Raw genomic sequence first — 25,954 nt, forward strand, 5'->3', positions numbered from 1 at the left:
CGCTGTGTACGAGATGAAGGCCGATTTGTTGACTTCCAGTTCCAATACTGCATTTCCTCGCAGCTTCACCGTTCAGAGGTAAATGACCCACGAATAACCTTGCTGCCCTTTTGCCTTGCATTCCGAAAAATCATGATTCTTCTTACGTCCTTTCGTAGTTTCCAATTGAGATGTCGTTATGACCATCGATTCGAAGTTTTGTGTTCCTCCTTCACTAGCTACCTACTATCTATACTGAGCTGGGTGGCCTGATAGTAAATGATACAAATGTCTCTCATAAAATAAAATCTCATAGAAAGTAAATAACTTTACCTAAATTCAGCTTGTGTGAACTAATACTAGGCATTCGTCGGATCTAAAGAGCTTGTGCAAGTAACCTACAACTAAAATTTTATTTTATCATGCAACCTTTGCCTTCAAATTGCGTTTGAGTTGATCTCGTACAGGTAGGCTGAATATAAATGAGCCTAAAGTTTAGATGTTTTCTACATTTTTCTTGGGAGGGATTTTTGGGTAAGAAAAGGGTCTTTTTGTTTGCTTTTTGAGTCTATTTCTGTCCAAGTGTGGCTGTTAGATTGCATGCCCCCGAGTTTATTTTATGGAGCTCTTCCTATTCCGCGAAAGAAAGTGGAGTAGGAGACGAAAAGGCGCTGGTTGGCTTGTGAAAATGGATTTAAGGAATCGCGGACGAAATAGGGGAATGGAAAAAAGGATGGAAAGAGGGAGGAGAGGATGCTTTGAAAGGCAAAGGGCAGAAAGTTGCGAGCGTATACTTGGAAGATGGGTGGAGAATCCTTATACGGAGGGCGAAGCGACGCCTCCATCAGACAGACTGTTGTGATATGGCAGGGATGGAATTTTCCATCCTGTTACCAAGGTGAATCCGATACAAGGCTGTGTTCTTGTTCCTTGAGAGTATTCTCCTGTAGTTCTTTGACTCATCTTTCACGGAGAGCAATTTTCTTTCTTGAAGTCACATAAATTTAAAGCCGTACTTATTTTCCTGAATGAGTTAGCATCGAATTCCTTTTTATTTCCCTCAGTCCTATGATATAAAGGTAAATAAATCAACCTTTCTCCTCCACTCTTATATTACTCCGACTTTTTGCGTGGACATTAGTCTACATGCACGAAAGATTACATGATCTTACTGTTACACTCTAAACATAATAGTGGCAACAATGATCAAATACTAAGGATGAAAAATAACTTGTTACCCCATAAAATATTTTTACCACTCTTTTACTTTAAAGGCACGTTAAGGGAGAAACAATATTTATTTTTATTTAATTTCCAATAAATAGGAGTAAAATTTACCAATTCTTGGCTAGATTTGGTAAGCTCAGACAATTTATTGACGAATATAACAAATACCATTCTTACCGCCTTCCATTTGAGAATAAATTTTCATTGCGGACATTTATATATGTCTTCTCGCTTTTGTACGACTCGAATGGACTGTAACCCCAGCGTAATCTCTTTAAGCATACATAATCATTCTCTTTCCAGTAGTTGCCTAAAAGTTATGTTGTCATTTTAATGATAATAATCACATCATGAACTTTCGTCATTGTAAAATTAATAATACAATGAGAAATAATAGAGCTATTAGTATTTTATCTATGATATAATTTTCATGTGTGTGTCACAGATAAATCCTGAAAATTGGATTCACTCTGTATACCCTAAACAATTTACGCATTGTGGCGTATAGGTTGATATTGAATTGATGAGGGAGTGAACTGATGTGGAATTATTGAGCCCCTGCTTTCCATTTACAATTATGGCGTAAATTTTAAACAAGTAGTGGGTTGGCACAGAAGATGAAATGTGATCAAAATGCCGTCACTTCTGCATAACGTATACAGCTAAAATTTAGGGCATTACTGATATTTTCTGTATGATGAATTTTTCATAGTTGTGACTAGGGTAATGTGAAAATTGGGTCTACTAAGTACACTCAGAAAATTTTCATCACAATGGTGCATGAAATTTTTTCAGGCTTGTCGTGGGGGAAACGCGATATATCGTGAATAAAATATAAAAAACCAATAGTAATTTCCACTATTTAATATAAAAATCCACCCAATTATATCCAGCCACCAATCGACAATATTTTGCCATTCTCAAGGTAATTAAGAATGATGAATGAATGACATAACAATGTCGAAAGCATGGCCGTTATAGGAGTAGTATGTTAAGTGTGGAAATTACTGGGAATTTCAAAAATGACTTGACAATTTTGAAAAATCAAATGCAAACGCTTTCTCAACACACGCCAAACCGTTGTGTGTGGGACTTGCAGCTCTCGAAATGCACGCTGGGTCGATTTCGTAGGCCTTTTGACAAAAATTTGTCCCTTTTGCTCAACGAAATCGCTAGATGTGCTTTGAAGACAAAATTATTTCTTATGTTTAACTGAGCTCCCAGTTTCTACAAAACATTTATGCTAAATTATTTATGCCACTCATAAACGGCAGGCATACAAGGATGATCTTTAGCGTACTTGGTATGAAAATAACGCTGAACTGTTGTCGCCGACTTTGATTCTTCAAACCAAAACACACAGCTATGCTATGGGGGGGGGGGGGGGGGGGGAAGGGGGGGGGGGGAGGAGGGCGGTCTGACAGGTCTTCTCATATTTGAGATTAAAAACAAAATTCAACAATTACTGTATAAAATATTCTTAACTTCGAAGTGACAGTTATTAATAATAAATTAAATGACTAAGGCTCCGTAATACACAAAATAAAACGAATATAATGGTTACCGTATTAAATATCTTGACTATTTTTTAAGCGTCTGGGGGGGGGACACGTGTCCCTGTGCCCCCCTCCTTAATCTGCCTATGGATCGCTATCTATTTTTATCTATAAAATCTATAAACTATGGTTCAAAAAAGACTTCAGCGCACCAAATGTACCCGTTCCCAATTTTAACCAGACATGCAGGCATCATTGCTATTTACCACCTTGGGTTTCAGGAGGCAGGAGAGCAACCAGGAAAAAGAGGCAAAACACCTGGATGAGGAGAGAGGTAGAGATATTTTTACTGGGGAAAAAAGCAAAGGGTATATAGCGAGCGAGAGAGTGTTGAGTCGGGAGAGAAGGTGGGTGCCATGGATGGAGGAGTGCCATGTCACACGCACACTAACGCCATCTCGCGAGGACGGATTTAAATAACGTCGCTTCCCCCTCTCTCCACTCCGCCATCCAGAACACATTTTGCCACCATCCCATCTCCGTATGTCGCCTTTCCACCGCGTCCCGTAACAAATTTCGGCCCAAAGGTGCGATGACGCGCTTAAATTCGGATACACGCTTCGGGAATGCGCAAGCCTTTCTCATTCGACGCCGTATCGGCTTCGGATGCCTCTCGATACGCATCATGGAGAAAGTTTGGTGAAGAAGAGCTAATGATCAGTCTCCCTTCGCCCGGAAAACGTGTCAGATAAATTACTTGAGAACCTAGGTTAAATTAAGGTAGATGAAAAGGGGGAGATAAAGCCTAGTTTTTTTTTAAAGATAGAAGCAAAATGACGTACTTTTTATTAGAGTGATGCAATTAATTTCCCGAATTCTAAAAAAATTGCTTATTTTCCGTACAAAATTCTAATGAAAAGTGTAATTAATCTCTAAAAAATCCCTATAAATACTAATTAGACTACGGATAATGTTATATAATCGCGTTATTTTCTGGAATTAGGAAAGCGAATTAAGATCTGACTTGGCGCTTAAACCCTACTTTTTCATAAAAGAGCATTTTCGTTAGTTTACTGATAAAAAAAGTACATACATGTACCAAATCAAAAAGAAATGTATTGATACATACCTACACAATGTTAAAGTATAGGCTAATCTTAATCGCGGAAAAATAGCCAAAAATATTCCTTCAGTGGTGAGTTAGATTAAAGATTGCTATACACTTACTCTACGTCAAGACTCGTCAAGACCAACACGTTAGAGGTCCATACTTGAAAATACATCAGAAGCATATAATGATGTGTCGATATTTTTTGATTACCAATTGCCTGTGAAAGAGTGAACAAAAACATCTTCTCAAGCAAAATTTAAACAAAGGCATGGATTGACCATCCGTTTATTTAAATACTTTCCAAGAAAATTAGAATACAAGTACAAGAAAATTATACACTAGCGCGGAATATAAAGCGACAGCAGAGATAACGGAAGAAGCTACGGTTTCGGTTAAATCAGTTTCTTGAAGCCTTTAATTGGGACTGTTTTTTTCCTTAAATATCACCATGATTCTTGATGGGTATCAGCAGATCATTCCCGATGGCATGTCCTGACGGTCCACTAAATTACAAATTTATTGTAAGAATTGAAGAAATGAACACTTGGCTTCTTCCACTTTGTGATTTATTATGGCCGAACATGGTTACTTTACCGCGTAACATTATCAAGCGTTACAATATTATTAGACCTTGATAATGTTACCATGTAACGAAACCATAATAAATAACAATGTGGAAAAAGCCAAGTATTATTTCTTTACTCTTACGATTAAAGAATTTCCATCGGGTTACGCCCGCAACTATCAATGACAAATTTATAACTGTAATAAAAGCTACAAAATTAAGAACATAGCCATATCATGCTTGCATATACCCCACTTCTTTCATATTTTTCCAATGAGTATCAGCTATATGTTGAGACAGTGGCGTAACTATAAGGGGATGAGGGGATAGATCCCCCACAAAGCCTCGGAGAAATTAAAAAAAAATTAAAAATATTGTCTAGTTTTTACATTCACTAACTGCACCTGCTTAAAGTTAAATTTTTTGTGTCAAAATGGTGAAAAATGTATTTACAGGGATATTATTTTTCAAAAGTTTTCCCCAGGCCATACCCAAAAGGCCCCCCCCAAAAGCGTATTCCTAGTTACGCCACTATGTTGAGACATGTTGGCCTGATGAAGACAATGTTCGAGGGATAAGTGGATGACAGGAATGGAAGAGGAAGACCGCGATTTAAATATTTGTAGCAAATAAAGAAGGATGTGAAACAGAAGAAAAACGCAGGTGAAAAAAGATTTGCTGATAGGAGAATTGATGGAGAGCTGCGTCAAACCATTCTCTTGATATTTGATCAGTGATGACGATGAGTCTCGCCGCATCTCCTAGAATTAATTTTGAGATGAATTGCGTGCTATTGCAAAGATTTATCGGAAAATATGGAGAACCCGAACGTTGGTGATTCGGGGCCATATATTACTAAGGTGATAATGCTCACTGGAGGAGAAATTGGCTATCTATCAGGTGTTAGAGAGAATACCTAGATGACGTTTGCACCGAATTCAATAAAGAGAGGACTGATATCTAGCGATGAAGGCCACGAAAAAGGAGAATCACCGTGCATTCGCCTGAATCGACAGCTGAGTCTGATTAATGATATCTGGAGTTCACAATCATTCTAGAATTCTACGGAAACGCTCAAGTTATCGATTGGATACTTTTTTGGATTAAAGATTCTGCGACTCACCGAATTACTTTGCTTTTTTTGCTTAGGATACATGATAGGACTCTGAAAGACTAATGAGAGGTAATGTATTATATCGAGGGATTAACTAGTATTCAAATGGAAATAAAGGAACAATTTATATCAAATGAAAAAACATGCAGGTATCACAAATCATATCATCAAATAAGACGGAAGAATTTTTTTTGACAAACAAACCTGATGACCTCAATGAAAATAAAACTTTTACGTGGAAAAAGAGTAGCGTCACAGAGTTTTTATCATTTAAGTTGGATATTGTAATGATATCCAAATAGAACATTCGCATTTTACATCAAATTAATTTTAAATATATTCCGGGATGACTTTGGAGCAAAGATTTCTCATCAACAAAGTAATTTATAGCTAGGGTTTTCCCAGGGATTAAAGGGATTTAAAGATTCTACGACTCTCCGATGTATTTTGATTTTTTTGGTTAGGGTATATAATAGGACCCTGAATGACAAATGAGAGGTAAAATCGATGGAATATCTAGTATGCAACTGAAAATCATGAGGAATTATTTGCATCAAATGAACACATACGCAGGTATCACAAACCATATCAACATATGCATGATCTTAGGTTTTCCCGGCGTACCATTTGCAGAAAAGTTTCTCGGGTTTTCCATCGGTTGATTTCGTCCATGTTTCCCGACGTTTCGATCCGCGACTTGCTGATCATCCTCAGGGGATCTTCCGAATGCCGTTCTTCAAAATTTTCCCATATATATATATATATATACACTCCATACGAGTTCAGGTGTAACCTGATTGGTTCAAGCAGGCGGGAAAACCTCAACAAGCGTGAACCAATCAGGTTACACCTGAACTCGAATGGAGTGTATATATATGGGAAAATTTTGAAGAACGGCATTCGGAAGATTCCCTGAGGATGATCAGCAAGTCGCGGATCGAAACGTCGGGAAACATGGATGACATCAACCGGTGGAAAACCCGAGAAACTTTTCTGCATATCAACATAATACACGGAAGGATTTTTTTAACAACGATACCTGATAATCTCAATGAATATGAAACTTTTACGTGAAAACTAACTAGCGTCGCACAGGTTTTGTCATTTAAGTTGGAAATTGTGATGATATCCAAATAGAACCTTCGCATTTTCCATAAAATTAATTTCAATTAGATTCCGAGATAATTTCGGAGTAAATATTTCTCATCAGAAAAATATTGTATAACTAGGTGTCTATTTCCAAAAAATTATCTTCCATAACACTTTCATAAACTTGTGTACAAAAATGAAGCTATATGGCAGGGACAAAGAGCATCCATGACAGGCGGATAATTAAGTTAAACGATATTCAATATTCCAGAAGGGGAAAAACCAGAATTATCAACAATATGATAGTCATAATGGAAACCTCACACAAAGGTAACACTTAATTTTTTGCTCATGAGTCTTCTATGAAATTCCTCTTGGTTTGAATTAACTGCAACAGGTCTCAGTAGAGGAAAAGGATTCCTTTGCATCAAATTATAAATAATAGTACATACATATTCTAAAAGACACGGTTAATTGGTCACTCAGTAATTATGTGGGAAATATTCATATAGGGAAGAATAGAATGAAAATCCCGTTGAGGTAGACCAAGAATTGAGTTCATCGGACAAAGAGAGAGAAACGAAAGTAAGTAGAACATCGAGGAACTGAAGGAAATAGCTTGAGAAAGGGAGAAATATTTCAATATACCAACTTCAAGGATGTTGGTGCAATAAGTGGTGATTCAATTGACACGTGACTGATTACCCATTTCCGCACACCGCAGCCATATGTCTGGAGCCTACAATTCTGAGTATATGAGGCTTTCGTAGAAAAGCTCTCATTTTTTTATGTGAAACTCTCGCAAATATGTCTTTCAATAACTCAATCCAATTTTCAGTTTCTATTCGAAGCCGGAGGAAATAAGCTTACTGGCGGAGAGGGACGGGCGCGAAACAGAAATTCAATATGGACGCCTACTATCTGTAAATTAGATGCCAGTATCATAAAAGTAAACAAGAAATGGGATTGTATAGATTATTTTCACTTATTTCAATGAAAAATATGTTTGCCCTGCAGATTCATCCTTTATATAAAGGTCACTCGAAGAAATTGAAAATAAAAGACAATTAAATACGGGCGCCAACTATCTGTAAATTAAATGCAAGTATCATAAAAGTAAAGAGGATATGGAATTTTAAAGATTATTTTGACTTTTATTCATCCAAAAATATGCTTGCCATGTAGGTTAATCCAATCTATTTCGGTAACTCGTGGAAATTTAACGACAATAGATTCTGACCTCGTAATCAACCAATGTAGATTTATGGCTACGGATCATTCTGAAGAAATAATTTGATGTATCAGGAAACTCCTTCCCTGCAATACTAAAGACGATTATAAGGGGAACGTATCTAAATATCTTCACAATAGCCAGTAGAAAGTTTTCTACATCTACATAATACCCCGCCAGCCGCCTAAAAGGCCTTAATTGTTAGGGGGAAAACGAATTCCCATATATATCCGTTCAGCAAAACATCTCTTTAATTTATCGCTTCTATCGGACCTGGAAAGTTTGGTTTGGTTTTCTGGGCGGTGATGGGTGATGACTTACCAGGCATGACTGTCGGCGAGACCATGAGCAAGTTGACGCAGGCTGCTCCCGTTCCATGGCCGAATAGCGTGACGTTAGTCGGATCCCCACCGAAGAGCGCGATGTTGTTCTGGATCCAATGGAGGGCGGCTATTTGGTCCATCAGCCCATAGTTGGCCACCCTTGCTCGCAAATGAGGAGCCGCGTTGGCATTCAGGAAACCTATAAGAATAGAAAAGAGAGAATAAATGATTACTACAGAGGTTCTCAAATTAAGAGTATCCTAAAATAATAAGCCAATTTAAAACTAACCTATCAAACTAAACACATGATCACTTTTGCATGAAAAATAAAGTGTTCAGAGAAAAAAATCCTTGAAACTTCGCATGAACAAATAAATTTATAAGCAGATACACGCTGGAGAACGAAGGTCGGAGAGTAATTTGAGTTCAAATCCCCGTCAAATCATTTTCACAACGAGTTTCGCCCATGGTAGAAAAAAAAAACGTCTCGTAATTAAACTGCGTCTTGCTCATTTCAGCTTCAACTCAACTGCAGCGATGCATAGAAGCAAATGGGGAAGCTACTAGCGAGGAAATACTGAGTAATTTGAGAAAAAATATACATTAATGTCATAAAGACATATTACATGCATCAAGAGGGCGTAAAACTCCCCCAAAAGAGTAGTTCGGAGAACCTGTAAAAAAATTATGAAAAATACCTTATGAAAGGAAAAATTAACTAAAAAAATAATTAAAATCAAACGAAAGTTACGAGAAATAAATAGTAGGTGGGTGAGAAATGATAAGCATTTTGCGATGCACTCATTTGACCAAATGTTAGATGGATTGCTCAAATGGCCGAGTCATGGTCGTATTTTTCTTTCTAATCTTCCGCCACTCTAATATTCATTATCCACATATTGTGCGCTCAAGTGTGTAAGTTTTGGTTGATGTTCAAATCTAGTCATTTACGTTTAATTACTCTCGCAAACATGCTTGTTGCATTGATAAATCAGTGTTTCACGTATTCTTGTTTTCACTTTCACCTCGACATTCGTACAATTTCACGTAAGAGTTATTCTCGTTCTCCGGAAATTATATCCCATATGTTCTAAAATATTTAGACGCTGGAGTTTTGAGTGGAAAATATGACTGATAAAAATACCATGAAAATAGGAATTCTATCTGTATCTTCTCGATCAAAAATTTTTCTTTCCATATAATGGTAGACCTCAAATGTGAATAATAAAATGGAATAGTAAATTCAGAGGAAAAGAGAAATAATTACTTCTATTCCTCTTTTTTCGTCGGCTTTTCTCGATTAATTCCTCAACCTTTGTGTTCTACAAATAGACCACAAAGATAAATTATAGAAAGGAATACTTAATAGACAGAAAAAGATAAAAAATTATTTCTCCTCTCTATCTTTGATTATTTTCGATTGATTCCACAATCTCTTTGCACTCTAAATGCACGACGACAAAAACTATAAATAACAGAGAGGAATAGTTCCCCAGCCGCTAATAGGCGCCTGAACCGGCGCAGACAAAGCTCCCTTTTAAAAAAGGCCGTTATGAAGTACAAGACGTCGCCATCAACATCGCGTCGGCGGTGCCGCTTTATCAAATATTACTCGAAAAGCCTCCAACTCCGTGCCGCCACCCAAGAAATTCATTTCCTTCGGCCGGGAAATGAATCCCCAATGCGACCGCCGAATGATTTCCTCCCCGGTTTGATCCCTGAGGGCTGCCTCGCAGAAAGGGGGAGGAGGGAGCACTGAAAAATGCAGAACGCCTCCGCTGAAACGCATCCAGGAGGCGCGAAGCGAACGGTGAAGGGTGGCCGTAAAAAGCTTCAAAGATAGGAGAAAGAAGGAGGGAGCCGTGGGTACCTATATATGGAATCATTTCGGTGTTATGCCACGGCGTTAAATCACCCGGGCGAGGAGCCGAGGAAAGAGAAAAAGGAGAAAAAAAAAGAACGGGTATATAAGGAGAGATTGGGGTCTTTTTTTTATAAGGCTCACAGGCATTGCATTTCCTCGTTGCGGCGGCGAGGCCAGAGAGTTGGGTTGGCGTGAACGGGGGAGGGTGGAGGAAGACGTGGCGGATTCTCCCGCTTCGATCACCGTCAAGTGCCGGGGCCGGGTGGCGGTGTTGGCGGGTCGTCCCATAGGGACAGAAGAAGATATGGTATGACCTCAAGAAGTAAGGGGAGCAACCTCAAAGTAAATATAAACATGAGCGCTCAAGATGGCTGCGCTGTAAATAAATGACGAAACATTACAAAATATGATTCTTCGGTCGGCTCCAATATATGCCGCAACCACCCAGACTCGGATGTAGACATTTTTATAGCGTAAGCATACAACATTCCGCCCCCCTTCAAAAAATAACCTGAAAAGTAGTAGGGATTCCCTTTGGATAAATTTTAAAATAAATACAATTAATTTAGTAATAGAGTATGTGCACATTTTTGGGAAGTGATCTTAAAAAAGAATTTACACCTCAATTAGGCTAAATTCCGAGTCTGAGAATAGAGAGGTACTTTTTAAGCGAGATATTAATTATTAAAATTTGCAAAATTAATGATGCGCTGAAACACCAGTCGGCCATATTCTCAAGGCTGTGACGTCATTTTGTTCGACGTGTTCTCAGGCATTCCTAGTTCTTTAGGGTGAGCCCCTCTACAGCGTATACTGAGTTTGGAAAGAAGCCATGGAATGCCTTATGAACTAGATTTAAAGTGTGTACATGCCATCATCTACATCTTTTAATTCATTTGTTTCTCGGTTACGCTGACGACAAGACTCTATCAACTTTTCTACCTCGAACTACCTAATCGTATTTCTTACTCCTCGGTTCTCGCATTTGCGTTCGTTTGCAGATTTATAGTGACATTAAAATTAAGAGACACTTAAACAGTGATGATCCTTGAAAATAGTACGACTTAATTCGTGAAAACTAAGTCACTAATTAGTAACTAACTTAGTAGCTGTACCCGTACTACTAACTAAAAAACGGAAAATTAATTTTCGATAAAAAGTGATAGTTTGGGTATTCAAAATGTTTGTAATTTAATTCCAAACACAGTGATGCTAATATTTTCCAAATCGGATGTGAAATAAGCTCATTATTACGTATCACAAGTCGGGACTACTTTTTGGAAATGCACTGCGCGCAGGGATTCCTCGCTTAATGGATAGTCATAACCGGTCATAACAAGACACTTGTATCTTGAAAACCAATAAACTTATGCTGTGAAGAAATATAAAATGAACCAATTAATAAATTGTGCTAACAAATGCTTCGAGAAGCATATTTAAACCGAATGAATGAAAAGTAATCGTCTGATCTAACTATCAAACATTTGATTTCCAGCCCGAGAGATTTCCGTCATTCATCCGGACCAAGTTTTCAATAACCAATTTTTAGATATTCCTCACAAATGCTATTCATAAACCTCAACCAAGCAAATGTACATCTGACTGACATATCTATGTTAGCGAACTGAAAATAACTTGTAGAAACATTGAGATAATCAGAACTCTGCTTTTGAATACATTAATTCTACGAAAGAACAAATACGTCGACTAAAAGTGCGTTTTTTTAACGAAATTAAGATCAGATTACTGCTTAAACTAGACCAAAATGTAACTTCAGTTATTTGTGCTTACGTTTAAAACCTTAAATAACCCAGAAGAAGAAGAACCCAGCTCAGTAACGGCAATTTAATAATTAATTATGGATATTCATCCAGTCACCACGGGCCATAACTAAATATGAAAAATTATTTTTCGCGAGTCAGTAGGTTAAATAATAATAGAATAGAAAATAGTTAAATAGATAAATTAAATTATTATCGGTATTTGAAATGACAATAATACAAATATCGATAGTTATCTACCTACCGGCACTTTTACTTCCATAAACCTTCGAATCGTACTAACAAACTTTTGGCCAATTACCTACTGTAAACAATCTTACTTAATTCACTTATGTTAGACCTAATTTCCGATGAGGTTTCCCGTCCATTTCTCTTTATTATGAATGAGACAAGACAACAAAAAAGCTCCAGTTCAACATTAAAACTTCGTGCCGAGGCATGTAGGTATAGTCCAACATAATCAGCACGGTCAATCATTGAAGCATCCACCTTCGGGATATTATTTGAAGAAACCCTCACGAAACCTGATTCCATGATAAGCACTTAAACGTATTTCCCTTTACACAGATCAGATCCACCAACTTTTTCCAATGCACACGTAGTTTATTGAATCATAAACACGATCATAACACGATAAACACCTTGCACGCTGATGAGATAGACCAGAATGACGTCACATACCGAGGAGCCAATAGATGAGCGTTTTCGTCTGCCTAATATCGTTGCGAAAACAATGCATATTAAATAGTAATTATTAAACTAACTAAGCAACAATTAATGCTGTTAATCGAAAGTAATGATATTTACGATACATTTTATCGAATAAACTGCATTTCAATCGTATTCCTCCCGAGTGCACATACTCTATTAGGGTGGAGATTTAAATATCAGCGCGAACTTTAAACGTACTTGCTCTAACATACCGAAGGTTATAATTTCAAAACTTAAAAACCAATGTTATATATATTGGACTGAGAGCTTTGGCGATCTATTTTGCTAGGCGCCCTATGCGGATGCGTATTTTGCTTACCCCTTAAACCGGCCCCGCAAATGGGTTACAAAAGTCACCGTCGAGCAGTGTTAATGTAAGGTCAACCCTAAGGGAAGGTCATCCCTAATAAGATATGGTATGACCTCACGAAGGAAGAGAAGCATTCTTTAAGTAAATATAAACATGAGCGTTAAATGTGGTTGCGCGGCAACTAAACGGCGAAAAAAAATTAAAAGATGATTCTTCAGTAGGCTCCAAAATATGTTGCAACCACCGCACATTTAAATGAGTTAAAAAAGTCACCGTGGCAGTGGTGTTGGAAGGTCGTCCCCAAGGGACCAAAAAATGTGAAGAAGAGAGAAGAATATTGACCTCAAGAAGGAAAGGGAGCAGCCTCAAAGTAAATATAAACATGGGCGCTCAAGGTGGCTGCGTAGTACCTAAACGACGAAAATTACGAAAGATGATTCTTCAGTCAGATCCAATAAATGCTGGGACCACCGCGCATTTAAATGGGTTACAAAATTCACCATCGGGCAGCAATGCTGGTAGGTCGTTCTCAAAGAACCGAAGAAGGAATGGTATAACTTCACAGAGGAAGAGGAGCCGCCTCAAAGTAACCGCAAAAATATGTCTGCGGAGTAACTAAATCACAAAAAATACGAAAGATGACTCTTCAGTCGGGCAAAAAATATGATGTTATCCGCCGCGCATTTTCATGGGTCACTAAAGTCACCGTATGTGATGCAGGCAGTAGAGCGATCCAAATTTTGCAGGGAAATAATTAATAATTAGGGCTCTCAACGTAAATTTGGAAAACGGATAGATTAGTTACCCTTTTATTGTCAGCCCATTTTTCCTGGTTTGCTGAAGAATGCCAGGCCTTTTGTGGCTGAATTTGTAGGTTTGCACTAAAAAAATTATATAAAGCCTAATATGCATTTTCTGAAACTAATTTTTTTTTCATTGACTCTAAATACTTATAGGTATGTTAAAGCATGACAGATACTAAAAAATAGTGACAAAATCTACACGAAGCTCTAAAAATAAAAGGCATCAGTGCAAAATAAGCCCGGCCGATTGATCGGCCCTTGGCACTCTTCGCATATACTACCCGGGCCGATGGATCGGCCCCCTGGCACTAAAAGGGATAAGACATCAGGAAGAGAATTGCAAAGGCAAAGAAGGCGTTCATGAACAAGAAGGAGCTCATGAGAGGATCGTTGTGTAAGAGTTTAAAGAAAAGGCTAGTGAATAGTTTGGAGTGGAGTGTATCTCTTTACTGTGCGGAAACGTTTGCACTTAGGAAGGAGGACGAAAGAAGACTGGATTCGAGATGTGGGTTCGGAGAAGGCGAAACGGACGGAGAGGAAAAGAAACGAAGTGCTAGACATGGTGGGTGAGGAGAGACAAAGTTTTTGATGAGATACGGAAGAGACAGAAGGTATGGATGGAGCGAGTACTTAGCGGGAAGGATTGGTTGAAAATGGTGTTAGAGGGTAGAATGTCAGGTAAACGAGGGAGAGGAAAGAAACGAATAGGATAGTTAGATGTGATGAAAGGCTTTATTCTGAATTGAAGAAGGAATTACTTGGGAAAGGGATTTCCCTAGAATGCTTCTAAAGTAATCCATGGAAACCTACCTAAATTGGAAGAATACCATAGTAATAATAACGTAAATTTATATTATTGGTTTCAAGGTTTCATGGGGCGAATATTTTTGTAGATGTTTCTTCAGTCGGCCACAAGGTACGTATATTGTATCCCGCCGCATATTTATATAGGTTACAGAAGTCACCACGTGTGATGCTGACGATAGAGCGGTCCCATTTAACAGGGAAATAAAAAATAATTAAGTCTTTCAATGAAAATGCATATAAAATGACACAATCAATCCAATTAATAGCTTTTCAATGCTATCCCATGCCATAGAAAATACCCTATGGCAAAATGTTTGAAAAAACATGATATCACGCGATATAAAAAAACCGTAAAGAAAAAGATAATTATTGAATCGGGATATACTATGGAGTTGCGAAGGTATGGGCTGTGGCCCTGAACTATGCAGTGGAAACAAGAAAGCATGGAAAATAGAGCTTAAAAGCTTAAATTGAAATTGGGAGAAAAATAGCATTTTTAAAAGGCTGCAGGACTAACTATATTGAAGATTAATAAAAAATAACCATTAAATCACGAACCTTGATTACGAACACATGTCATATCACAGCAGATAACTTCCGAGGGAACACTTCTTAAATATATTAAACAAGAATGCGGCTCGCGATCGATTTAAAATCGAATAGAACTACTATGATTGGCTGAAACACAAATATATCGTAGTGTCCACTTAATTTTAACACGCGTTTTGATTGGCTAGCATCCATCCCCTCATGATTGCAAGCCTCCATTCAATAGGTTGTGATACTATAGAAGTTGCGCATCTCGATTACTTAGTGCTCCACGATTACCTACCTAATGGTAACATAAATAAAGGTGATGTTCAGAGAACTATTTAGCCCCTTTTAGGCTTCAATACTTTCTTATCACATAGAATCACAATCAGTACCTGATGATAATTGCAAGCCAATCGAAACACGTGTAGTTAAATGTATGAAATAAAAATTAAGTGGACAGTACCATACTTTTGTGCATCGTTTAGTGTGCTGTTCCAAGATATATCTCCGGAAAAGATCTACTTCATACTATCACTGTGCATTTGCTTGAATTGGGTGATATTGTGGGTTGCAGAGGTATGTGTTTTTAGCCCAGAAATGCGTGGGGGAATAGGAAACGCGGATAATTGGGAGTCGTAGAGAGAGAAAATCGAAATTTGGATCGAATCTCAATGATAAATAACCCAAATAACCATAAACCCGCGAACCTTGATTATTAACACTAAATTTTAACTGACTATTTTTCGAGCACTATTTTTTAGCAAAATAGTTAAATAAATGAGTTATCACACAAGATAACATCACGTGATTTATACACAATAGAAAATAATTTCTATCATTGGGTGATGCAAAAAGGTATCGTATAGTCCACATAATTTTAATTTCAAAAACTTTACCGTACCCGAAATGATTGAAATCCAATCGAAACACGTGTAGTTGAGTGTGTGAAATAAAAATTAAGTGGACAGCACGATACCTTTGTGCATCATTCATGTATCTCGATATCTCCACGGAAATGGTCAACTTCACACTATCATTGGGAATTTGCTTGAATTGGGTGATACTATGGGATTGTGGATTATGGGTATGTATTTTTAGCCCTGAAATGCAATCGAAATTTGGACTGAAGCTTCATAAAAAATAACCATAAACCCACATGCCCTGCTTACAAACACCATATCATAATAGACTACATCTCAACGATCTGAATATTTAAAGGTATAAAACAAGATAGATCGGTCATATATATCATTTATTATATGTTAAATATTTATAATATATATTTTATAGCTAACTACAATATCGGTCATAATATAACTACTATCATTGGGTATTCGCTTAAATTGGGTGATACTGCAAGGTTGCGAAGGTATGAGTTGTGGCCCTTAAACTTGCAGATAAAACACGAAAACATGGATAATATAGTTATAAGGTTCAAATTGAATTTGGGAGAAAAATAGTATTTTTCAGATGGCTGCAGAACTGGCTATATTGAAGCTCCATAACAATTATCAAACCAGAAACCCATGAACCTTGTTTACGAAAACTATAAACTAAAAGACTACTTCTCCACGATCATTACACAAAGATAAAATACACGACACACATTAAGCGGTAGATACACAGTCGAAAAGTACTACCATCATCGGGTATTCGATTGAATCGGGTGACACTGTGGGGTTGCGGAGGTGTATGTTTTTAGCCCTGAAATGAGTGGAAGGGAAAGGAAACGTGGACAATTGGGAGACAGAGAGAGAGAGAGAGAGAATCGTAATTCGGATCGGAATTCCGGCAGTGGGACTCTAAAGGGGGAGTAGCTTAATCACCCCCACGAGGCCCTTACTCTAAGGGTGTGGGGGTCACCCGGGAAAGAGCCCTCGGTCTGGGCGGGGGACACAGCAAGGTGCGGTCGGTCCTGATTGATTGATAGCTTGATTAAGACCCGGCTTATATTCCCTCATTCACCCAATCGAGACAGGAGACAAGAGCCGTACCGCCAGCTACAGTGGAATGGCCGGGACGGGAGAGTGTCGGAGAGGCGCTTTCGAAATAACGTCGGACTGTGGAACCACAATGCTGTGATGTTAAATAGAGGGCCAAGTTCAAAGAATTAATAGCATTGAGCCCGACAAAAGGACAAAGAGAGTGGCTGGAGCGAGCTTGGTACGTCTTTATTTTGCGACAATGCAGGATTGGGTGCGCGGAGCCTAGCTCTCCCAGAGATACAGATTATTTTTTTTCCCTCCGAAACTAATTCAGGTGATTGAGTTGGGCCCGAGTAGAGAATTACGGGCCCCGGAGCAAAGAAAGGATTACGGGCCCGTGAACTAATTTTGGCTCTAACTTGGTGGAATTTTCATTAAGGTTAAATAAATAAACTTTGTGACACCCGAGAAATCGTTATTTAGCTACCGACCAGTTTCAAAACTTCCTTGCGGTGGAGTGACAAGCCCTGAATGACGATGGTTGGTTAGCATTTAATAAATGGGGATCGGGTGGGTCTGGTGGCCAGAGTGTTGGCTTCCCATCCGGTGGGCTCGAGTTCAAATCCCGGCGGTGGCAGAGAAAATTCAGAGACTGCCCGATCCCTGCTTGAATGTTGTGCGAAGGACATTTCAAGCGCAACACTCCGTCCGTCGGATGGGACTTTAAGCCGTGGTCCACTTGGCGCCTTTCGTTAGGAGCAGGCTAATGCCGACGCCGGGTTTCTCTCCAGCCTTCCTTTTCTACCCTTTCCCTAATGGCGCAAATGACCTCAGTTGTCGGTCGCCTCCTCCAAATACCATACCATAAGAATTTAATAATTAAAACATGATTATAGATGATAAGGAAGTATTGAAGTCCAAAGGTATCTACCCAGACGGCACAGAATTCTCCGTATCTAATTCGTATGCAGATAGTATCCATTGACTACCGCTCCGTCGCTTTTCGTCAATGGATACTATCTGCATACGAATTAGATACAGAAGATTCTGTGCCGTCTGGGTAGATAATTCTTCAAACATCACGTTTACTTATTTTACCATTAGGTACCTAGGTAATCGAGGTGCACAGGTTCTATAATATCACACCTCAATTCGCTCTCTTCAACGGTGGCTAGGAATTTTGTGAAGTATTTCACACTCCTACCAAAATATCAAGCTACTAAAGTCGGGTTTAATTAATAATCAACGGGTCATATTATTTAATTCAACGTCGATAGCTCTACCTGGAATGATACTGTTGTAATTAAGCCCACAGAAACAACTTTTAGCCCTTCAGCAAGGGAGCAATAACACGCTAAAGGCCGTTGTTACAACTTTGGCCTTAATTATAATTGGAATAAAATTTTTCAGATAATACAGACCAACAAAGAATTTTTTTTTAACTTTTTTTTAATAGCTGATCTTTATACATTTTTATGTGCCGAGTCCAAGCCTGGCCTTAGTTTTTTTTGTTTGTTTGGCCTTAGTTTTGTATTACCCATAGTTTCCAGGCAATATGTTTTTAATATTTAGTCTAATACCCCTATACATATACAGGGAAATCAATGAAACACTGTGTTACATCATAAAATTGTTTGAATGTACTGTTCACTACATCGTGATAAAATTGTTTGTATTTACTACAGCGTGATAATAAAGGGTTCACTTGTCAACTGGAATTGGTCTACATTTTCTTTCCCTTTTTTCCTTGAAGCTTCTTGTGTATTTTTTTCTACGATGAATCGTTTGCTGAACTTCTCGGTGAAGTACCAACAGTAATACCTCATTATCTTCGTTCATTAGACCTACTTTTCAATTTTATTATAACTATAAAAAAGCAGTTAAATACTAAAAACATTGCTAGATTTCATAAATTTAACGGTAAAATGTGAATAAATGGTGGGTGATACAACTTTAAAACCATTATATTTGGATTCAGCAACTTTAAAAGCATAAGAATAAGGTATTTTCAGTAAAAAAGTTTTTTTATTGTTGGCCTGTGTAATTCTTCAAATATCACATTTATTTATCTGCTAGGTAGGTAATGGAGGTGCACAGCCTCTTTACTCTGACACCTTAGATCAACCTATTTACTGTAGGCTAAGAATTTTCTTAAGTATCAGAAACTCACACCAAAAACTCAAGCTACTAAACTCCAATTAAATTTAAAAAAATTCTCATCACACGTACTATTAAATTCAAATTTAAAAGCTCTACCTGGATTGATTTTGATTTAGTTGAGCCCACAAAAATAACTTTGAGCTTTGGGCAAAGGAAGAATTACATGCTGCAGGCAAATATAGTAATTTGGTCCTTGATTATTGAAATAAAAATAATCAGCACGTACGAAGACACTGTGTTTTCACTTTGATTTGAAGATGAACATACACAAGGAATATCACTCAGAGAAAACAATATATAATGATTCCGTCAGGATAGCCTTTCAGATATTAGCATTACAGATGCCTTTTTATCAGAATTGATATGTCAGTATTACATTAAGAGTTGCCATACCTCAACTCGGTTGACATTGGGTTGAAGTCCCTTAAAAAATAACCGCCATACGACAACCACAGAGGAAAACCTCTAACAAAACGTTTGCTAAAGCCTCTCTACAATCAATATGCACTATCTAGATAGAGGCGTTTTCTAATATGTACAAATAATTATTTCTTCATGGAATTAATTGAACCAACAGGCGGACATAGCAAAATGTAAATATCTTAAAAAAGGGCATATATTCAAAACAAAAAAGAATATTTACAAATAAAGACTCGTAAATAAAAATTCAGCAACCTTATCAACTGTTTACGAAGAAGATCCTCATTGCCATGATTTAAAAATATTTGAATCGTCATATTTGTATCAACATACCTATGATAATTGGGGGATTTAGGGGGGTGCACGTGCCCCCCCCAGACGGTTTTAATAATATACAAAATTTTTATAAGGTTATCATTAAGTTTGTTATATTTAGTGTATTATGCAGCCTCAATCATTAAATTTAATATTATATCAAAGTGAAGAAAATATTTTCTACCGTAATTATTGTATTTAGTTTTTAATCTCAAATAAGAGAAGATCAGTGCGTGGAAATACCTTGCGACCCTCCCATAAAAATATCCTGGATCCACTCCTAATCCTGGATCCAATCCTATGACATTGTTTAAATTTTGTACCGTGACCAATCAATTTATCAATTAAAATATTACTAAGCCCGGATAAGGAGGTTTTTTTTCGTAACTTCACCTAGTTTTCTAGACAGAAGGTTTTGGTTCATGAATTGAAAATATTACTTTATAAATGCAAAAATTTGGAAAGTGAAAAGCAGTAAAAATTCTCTCTTTCTAGTTTGATGAGACGAGCTTACAAGATACATCTTCCCATAGTCATCCAAGTATTATATTCACCACAAAAGAATGATCAAAGGTCTCATATGTTAAAGCCGGACCCGGATATTAACTTCTTAATTACACGTCAACTTCACATCTGCCTTGGAATAAAAGCCGCAAGAAACAAATTTCCTGTGGTGCTGATGAAAACGGAAGTAAGGGTGAAGGGGAAAGGAGTCTAGATTTTTTGTGAAAGCGAAAGCGTAACAAAAGCATTTTCAAACTATTCGGAAATAATATTAATAGATATATGTTTATTAGAACAGATCTCTTAGCATCATATATTTCACCGGCAAATCAATTTATGGGTATTTTTTAAATAAAGTTAAAAAGTATGAAAGTTCAAAACGAAGCATTTCCTTCGTTTTCCAGAATTAAAAAAGTCATGAATCTAGCATGACCCAATCCCTCACTTGTCTCGTCAAAAGAATGAAAAAGTATCGAATTCGTTATTCCGAATAGCTACATTTTTGAATAAAAATAATAACAGTCAGGAATATTACGGGCATTGCTTCTGTTCACAAGTAAAAATATCTATTTCATATGAATAAATAAATCTGAAGTATCTTTTGAGTTCATTTACTTGCTAGGAATGATAAAAAATATGAGTTACAGTTATAGTAGGAGAAGAATTGGTCAAAGTAAAAGGATTCACCATTTAAGCATACGCATTAGGTAAGTATTGTGTAAATTTCCTGGATAAATCGATAAAATGTGGTCAGAAATACGAAATCATTGTTTACAAGGCAGATGAAAAAGGTAAAAGTGATCTTATAATGTGGGATAGAAGTCTAAAAAAATTTAAATACTCATGGAGCTCAATTCTGGCAATCGAAGGGTATCTTATATACCTACACTGGTTAGGGGAAACTAGAATAAGCGGAATGTGGTCGGGAAAAAAGATGTTTATCATACAATTGGACGAAATAGGAGACACTCAAAAATAAAAATGAAGTGAGAAGGAAATAAATTACAAAAAAAGTATTACAACTTTTACTTTCCTATCCTCAGAATTTTTTAAGAGTTCTATTTCCTTTTCCTACGTCTTTGTCCTAATAACCGCTCATGTTTTTCCCTTAATTTTCTACCTCCTGTCTTTTTTTCAATATTATGTCAGCGAAATAATAATTTAGGTTGATTACCTGTCCAAACAAATTAGTCACAAGAGATCGCAACCCTTCCATTTTCGCAGGGAAAGTACGCAATGATGATTAAAATATAATGGCAGACAAGGAAATTTAATTATGAATACAATTAATTGATGAAAAAGATAACATTCTCCGAATTCCCGGAAATACCTTATTAAAATTAACAATTAATTAATGAGTTTGAAATTTATAGAGAGCAACGTGGAACAGAAATTATTAAGAGAACAAAAAAAAAAACTCTTGCACCAAAACAGTGCTGGCAAATATATTGGAATAATTAAAAAGCTTTCATTGACCGCATTTCCATGATCGGACAACGAAAGTGCTTTATCTGTGACATCCTCTTTGAAGTGTTTTGCAGAGGAGCAATGGACGCGATAGTTATCTTAGTGATGCCATCGATCGCGTCAATGGTGTCAACTGAGACCACCGTCTCTTTACCTCCTAAAAAAACAGGCGCTGGTGGATTGGTCACGAGAGGTCTTATTAATATCAAAATAAAAGTTTATGGCACTTTAAAAAAACATTTTATTTCCGTTTACGGGATGAACTGGCGTTTTAGCCGACGGCTTATTTTTTTCCTGTTAACTCGCAGAGTTACTTTACTTTTGTCCATATGGCATACCGAACTTGCAGGAACTTACCTAATATTTAATTTAAGAAAAAAATTGTAATACTGAAATACTCAAAATTAAGGCAGTGAAAAGCAATGGCATGTAAGCGGCAAAAGCTAAATTTTGCGTAAAACCGATTTTAAATTTAAACAAAATTGAGTTTTTACTAAGTAGAGGTTTGAAATCCCGCTAGATAGCTGTCAAAGCTGCAAACAACATCTCTTCGCCACCAAACGGAGTAGGCTTTCCCTACCATGTGATGTAGTTAGCTCTATATTATAATTATTTTCACTCCATTGCTTCTCACTGCCTCAATTGGCCTCTTTCCCTCCGGCGACTACGAAAAGACATAATAAAACAAAAAATACCCCACACCACTCCGACTGCTTCTTTAAATTATTTTTCCCAAGAACATCAGCCAGCGAAACACGGAAGTAATACCCATTGTGAGCCATTCCTGCCCAGATGCACATTAAATAGAAGCAACGCTCCGCGCAACTATTCATATTTCTTGAGTATCGCGATGGAATGAATCCGAAGATCAACTCCTCAAAAGATAAACGGTCCCCGAATTTTCTCCGCATCGCTAACACTTTTCGGTACAACTCCCTCAAGTGCACACTGCACAACGAAGGAGCATCAACCCCTCGCGGTTTCATTCCGCACGAGTCATCAGAGGTTTTGGATATTTATTTACCCAACGATGCCGATCCGAACACGACCTTACCCCCTTGTAAGATGCAACCCATTCTATGCATGATACGCCAATGCGCCTCGCTTGACATGATTCCGCGCGACGTATCGGATGGAATCCACCTTGAAGGAGGGGAAGGGACGCGAGCTTTGGTGCCATATTAAGGTCTCGAACCCCCTCCCTCCCAATGCTAGACACCCCGTCTCTTGCGTGTGCAACGAGGGGCGAATGCTCCTCGCGTTTCAGACCACTGACTCCGGCATCCGCGACACTTCCAGATAGGCGAAGCGCGGCAGTCGAAATGCACCGGGACCTGTCTGGCACAAAGATACGCCTCTCGTGAGCGCGGACTACTATACGGCAGCAGCAGCAGTGTGTGGTGCATGCGCTCCTGACGTTAAGCCCCGCGTCCGGATCCATCAAGCGCACTGAGAGAGACGGCTGGGAATTGGGAATGCGCGGAGGGGATGTGGTCATGATTTCAGAGGAGACAGCCCGGAAATCAGCCCTTCATAACCCGTCTACCACATCTCGTCGGAGCATCAATGCAAGAAATATGGGATTTTTCAAATGACAAGAAAGAAAGACTATGGTAAGGTATTATAATCATTTTCCTTCGATGGTTACCAAATTCAAAAGTGTTCACTGATTTACATTCAAAACAACTGTAGATGAGGAAGAAAGCGCTGAGACGAGAGTTACTATATGGCACTAATTTAATTTTGGGATATAACCCGTGCAGAAGCCTTGTTATAAACAATACTAGATATGAAATAAAGAACTGCGACGGCAGCTACAATATGATAAATATGGCACTCATTTTATTTTAGGATGGGTAACTTGTAAAGAGTCACAAAAATGCCTAATTGTGGTAATGTATTATCATTTCCGGTTATAGCGAGAAAGGGGATTATCTTCAGAAGGAAATTATCAGCGCATCTACGAAACGAATGTAAAAAATACGCTATTCAATTCGTTTTAGCCATAAGAGAGCAAATTTTTACACTCTCCTGCTGCGAATACTACACTGTGACCCACTGTAGGGAATCAACCCATCCCTTAGCCCTTTACGCTGTCTCATGCCTGAGTTTCCGTCTCTTCCTCGTGAAGTGAGCCGAAATGGCTTAGTCACCTCGCTGAATGCAAGTGAATTATCTTTTGAATCGATAGATGGTCTATCCTAGGAGATCACATGCGTTGTGGCCGGATATGCCTAGCAATGCTGACGTATCGCGCACCAATTGATATAGGAACTAGTTTGGGAAGGCTTTCAGGGCATTAGGAGCTGTCGACTGCCATTATCAAAGGAAAATTAACACCGTCTCTCTGCTCCTACGATACGGATTGATATAAAGATATTCACACGTCCGGGAGCCTGGTGGAAGTTATATTACCTTACGTTAAAAGAGAAACATTGGTGGTGGGCATGATGAAATACACGAGCAAAACTTTTTGAGTAAGTTTTTCCAACATTTTGATATTCAAATAGGCATTCTTGATACTCCGTTTTCTTCTGCAATGATGAGTTTTTTCATCACAGTTTATCCTTAAGGTGACCAAACATTGATGTATCGGATGCACTAGTGCTATATGATGCACACGGTTACTAAATATAGCCTTTTTGCATAAAATATACCCCGTGAACGATGTATATGTTGACGTATTAGACAAAAACTTTGGCTATTTCCGAAATCACACGGCAAAATGCGGCAGATACAAGTATCAGGCCAGTCAACAAAATTAGTGTCCTCCAGTGCTATCTTATATATTATAATAATGTGATTAATTCAACCCTCAATCAATTCAAAGATGATATCATAAAAGGAACACAATCAAAGTGTACCACCTAATAATTCGAAAATTGCATCTACTCACCACCCCGCAAGCCGACTAGATTATTGCGCGAGGTGCTAACATCGTTTTACACGGCGCGTTTATTGGTACAATATCTTCCGTTAACCCTTGTTTACGGAAAATAGCACCGTGCTCAGCATCGAATTGCATGAATGACAGAACGCAAAATAGATCGTGTTCTAATTTTGTTCAGACAAGTAAACAATCTCACGCTTATCCGTTTGCACAAAATATTTCATCTAGAATGGCCGTAAGGACTTAAGCCGTTAAGTAGTATGAGAAAGTGAAAAATGAGGTGCGCGTTGCATGGAATGCAACCACTTGATTATGAACTAGCTTTTATTAAACACACTTTTTTCATTTCCATACCACCGGAAACAGTTCAACACGGCCTTTTACATCGCTCCAGGGCTTTCTTATATAGTAACACAATTTGATTATTTCAACCCTTAGTTGATTCGAAAATAATATCATTAAGGGTGCTAAATCAAAGCGTACCACCTATTTATTCGAAAAGGGCATCTACTCACCACCCCGCAAAACAACTAGATTATTACGCGAGGTGCTAACTTATGCTATATTTTTGCTAATCATAAAAATGAATTTCTATACCTATCCCTTCAACGAAATACCTCTCTTCTTTAATATTTTCTGTCGGTCGACAAATCGCGCCAATTTTGGAGAATATTCTTTGTTTTACTCTGAAAGACATTCGTTGCTGATTTTTCGAGTAATCTAAGCCTATCACGCAGCCGCAGAGTCACCAAACCAAGTGAGGAATTTCCTATTTATGCTTGCAAGGAATACAAATGACGAAGACGTAACCTAAACTCTGATCTAATAACTAAGTATACATTCGCAATGAAATAATACATATGGGTATATTTTGACTAATAAAATTTGCAACATCACATTATTATTCGGTATGTATTCAATTAAACGCTAAGTATGAAATGGAAGGTAGGGAAGTGAAGCAAAAAAGTACAAGAATACGAAAAGGTTAGCTGATAGACAGAGGAAAGGAAAGCGATATACGAACCTACCTGCGGATAGTTTTCTTATGATAATGGCTAATTAATGGTCGGAAAAGCATTAAAATATTAAAAACATCGTAATACATATAAATAGGTAGACTATGGGAAATTCAATTCGAAAAGCGGGAAACGCCAAAACATTTATAGGTCGATAGCGAACTCTATTCCTTCATCATCATCATTAGTCAACAATCCTGAGATTGGTTTGACGCAGCTCTCCATTTCTCTCTCGTATCCGCTAATCTTTTCATAGCTACATATTTTCTCTCTTTTACATCCTTTATAACCTGTCCTATATAACTCATTCGG

The 25,954-nt window shown here is 37.8% G+C and overlaps 1 protein-coding gene across 1 annotated transcript in view; it reads right to left on the minus strand.

Annotated features, from left to right (window-relative positions):
• Positions 1 to 25,954, minus strand: part of LOC124160998 (neuroligin-2-like) — a 484,800-nt gene that overhangs the window by 62,406 nt on the left and 396,440 nt on the right. The window contains exon 4 of the mRNA XM_046537135.1: positions 8,134 to 8,334. Coding sequence (XP_046393091.1) covers positions 8,134 to 8,334 — 201 coding nt within the window. The remainder of the gene's footprint in view (positions 1 to 8,133; positions 8,335 to 25,954) is intronic.

Source organism: Ischnura elegans, chromosome 6, assembly GCF_921293095.1.
Source record: "Ischnura elegans chromosome 6, ioIscEleg1.1, whole genome shotgun sequence".
Classification (NCBI taxonomy): domain Eukaryota; kingdom Metazoa; phylum Arthropoda; class Insecta; order Odonata; family Coenagrionidae; genus Ischnura; species Ischnura elegans.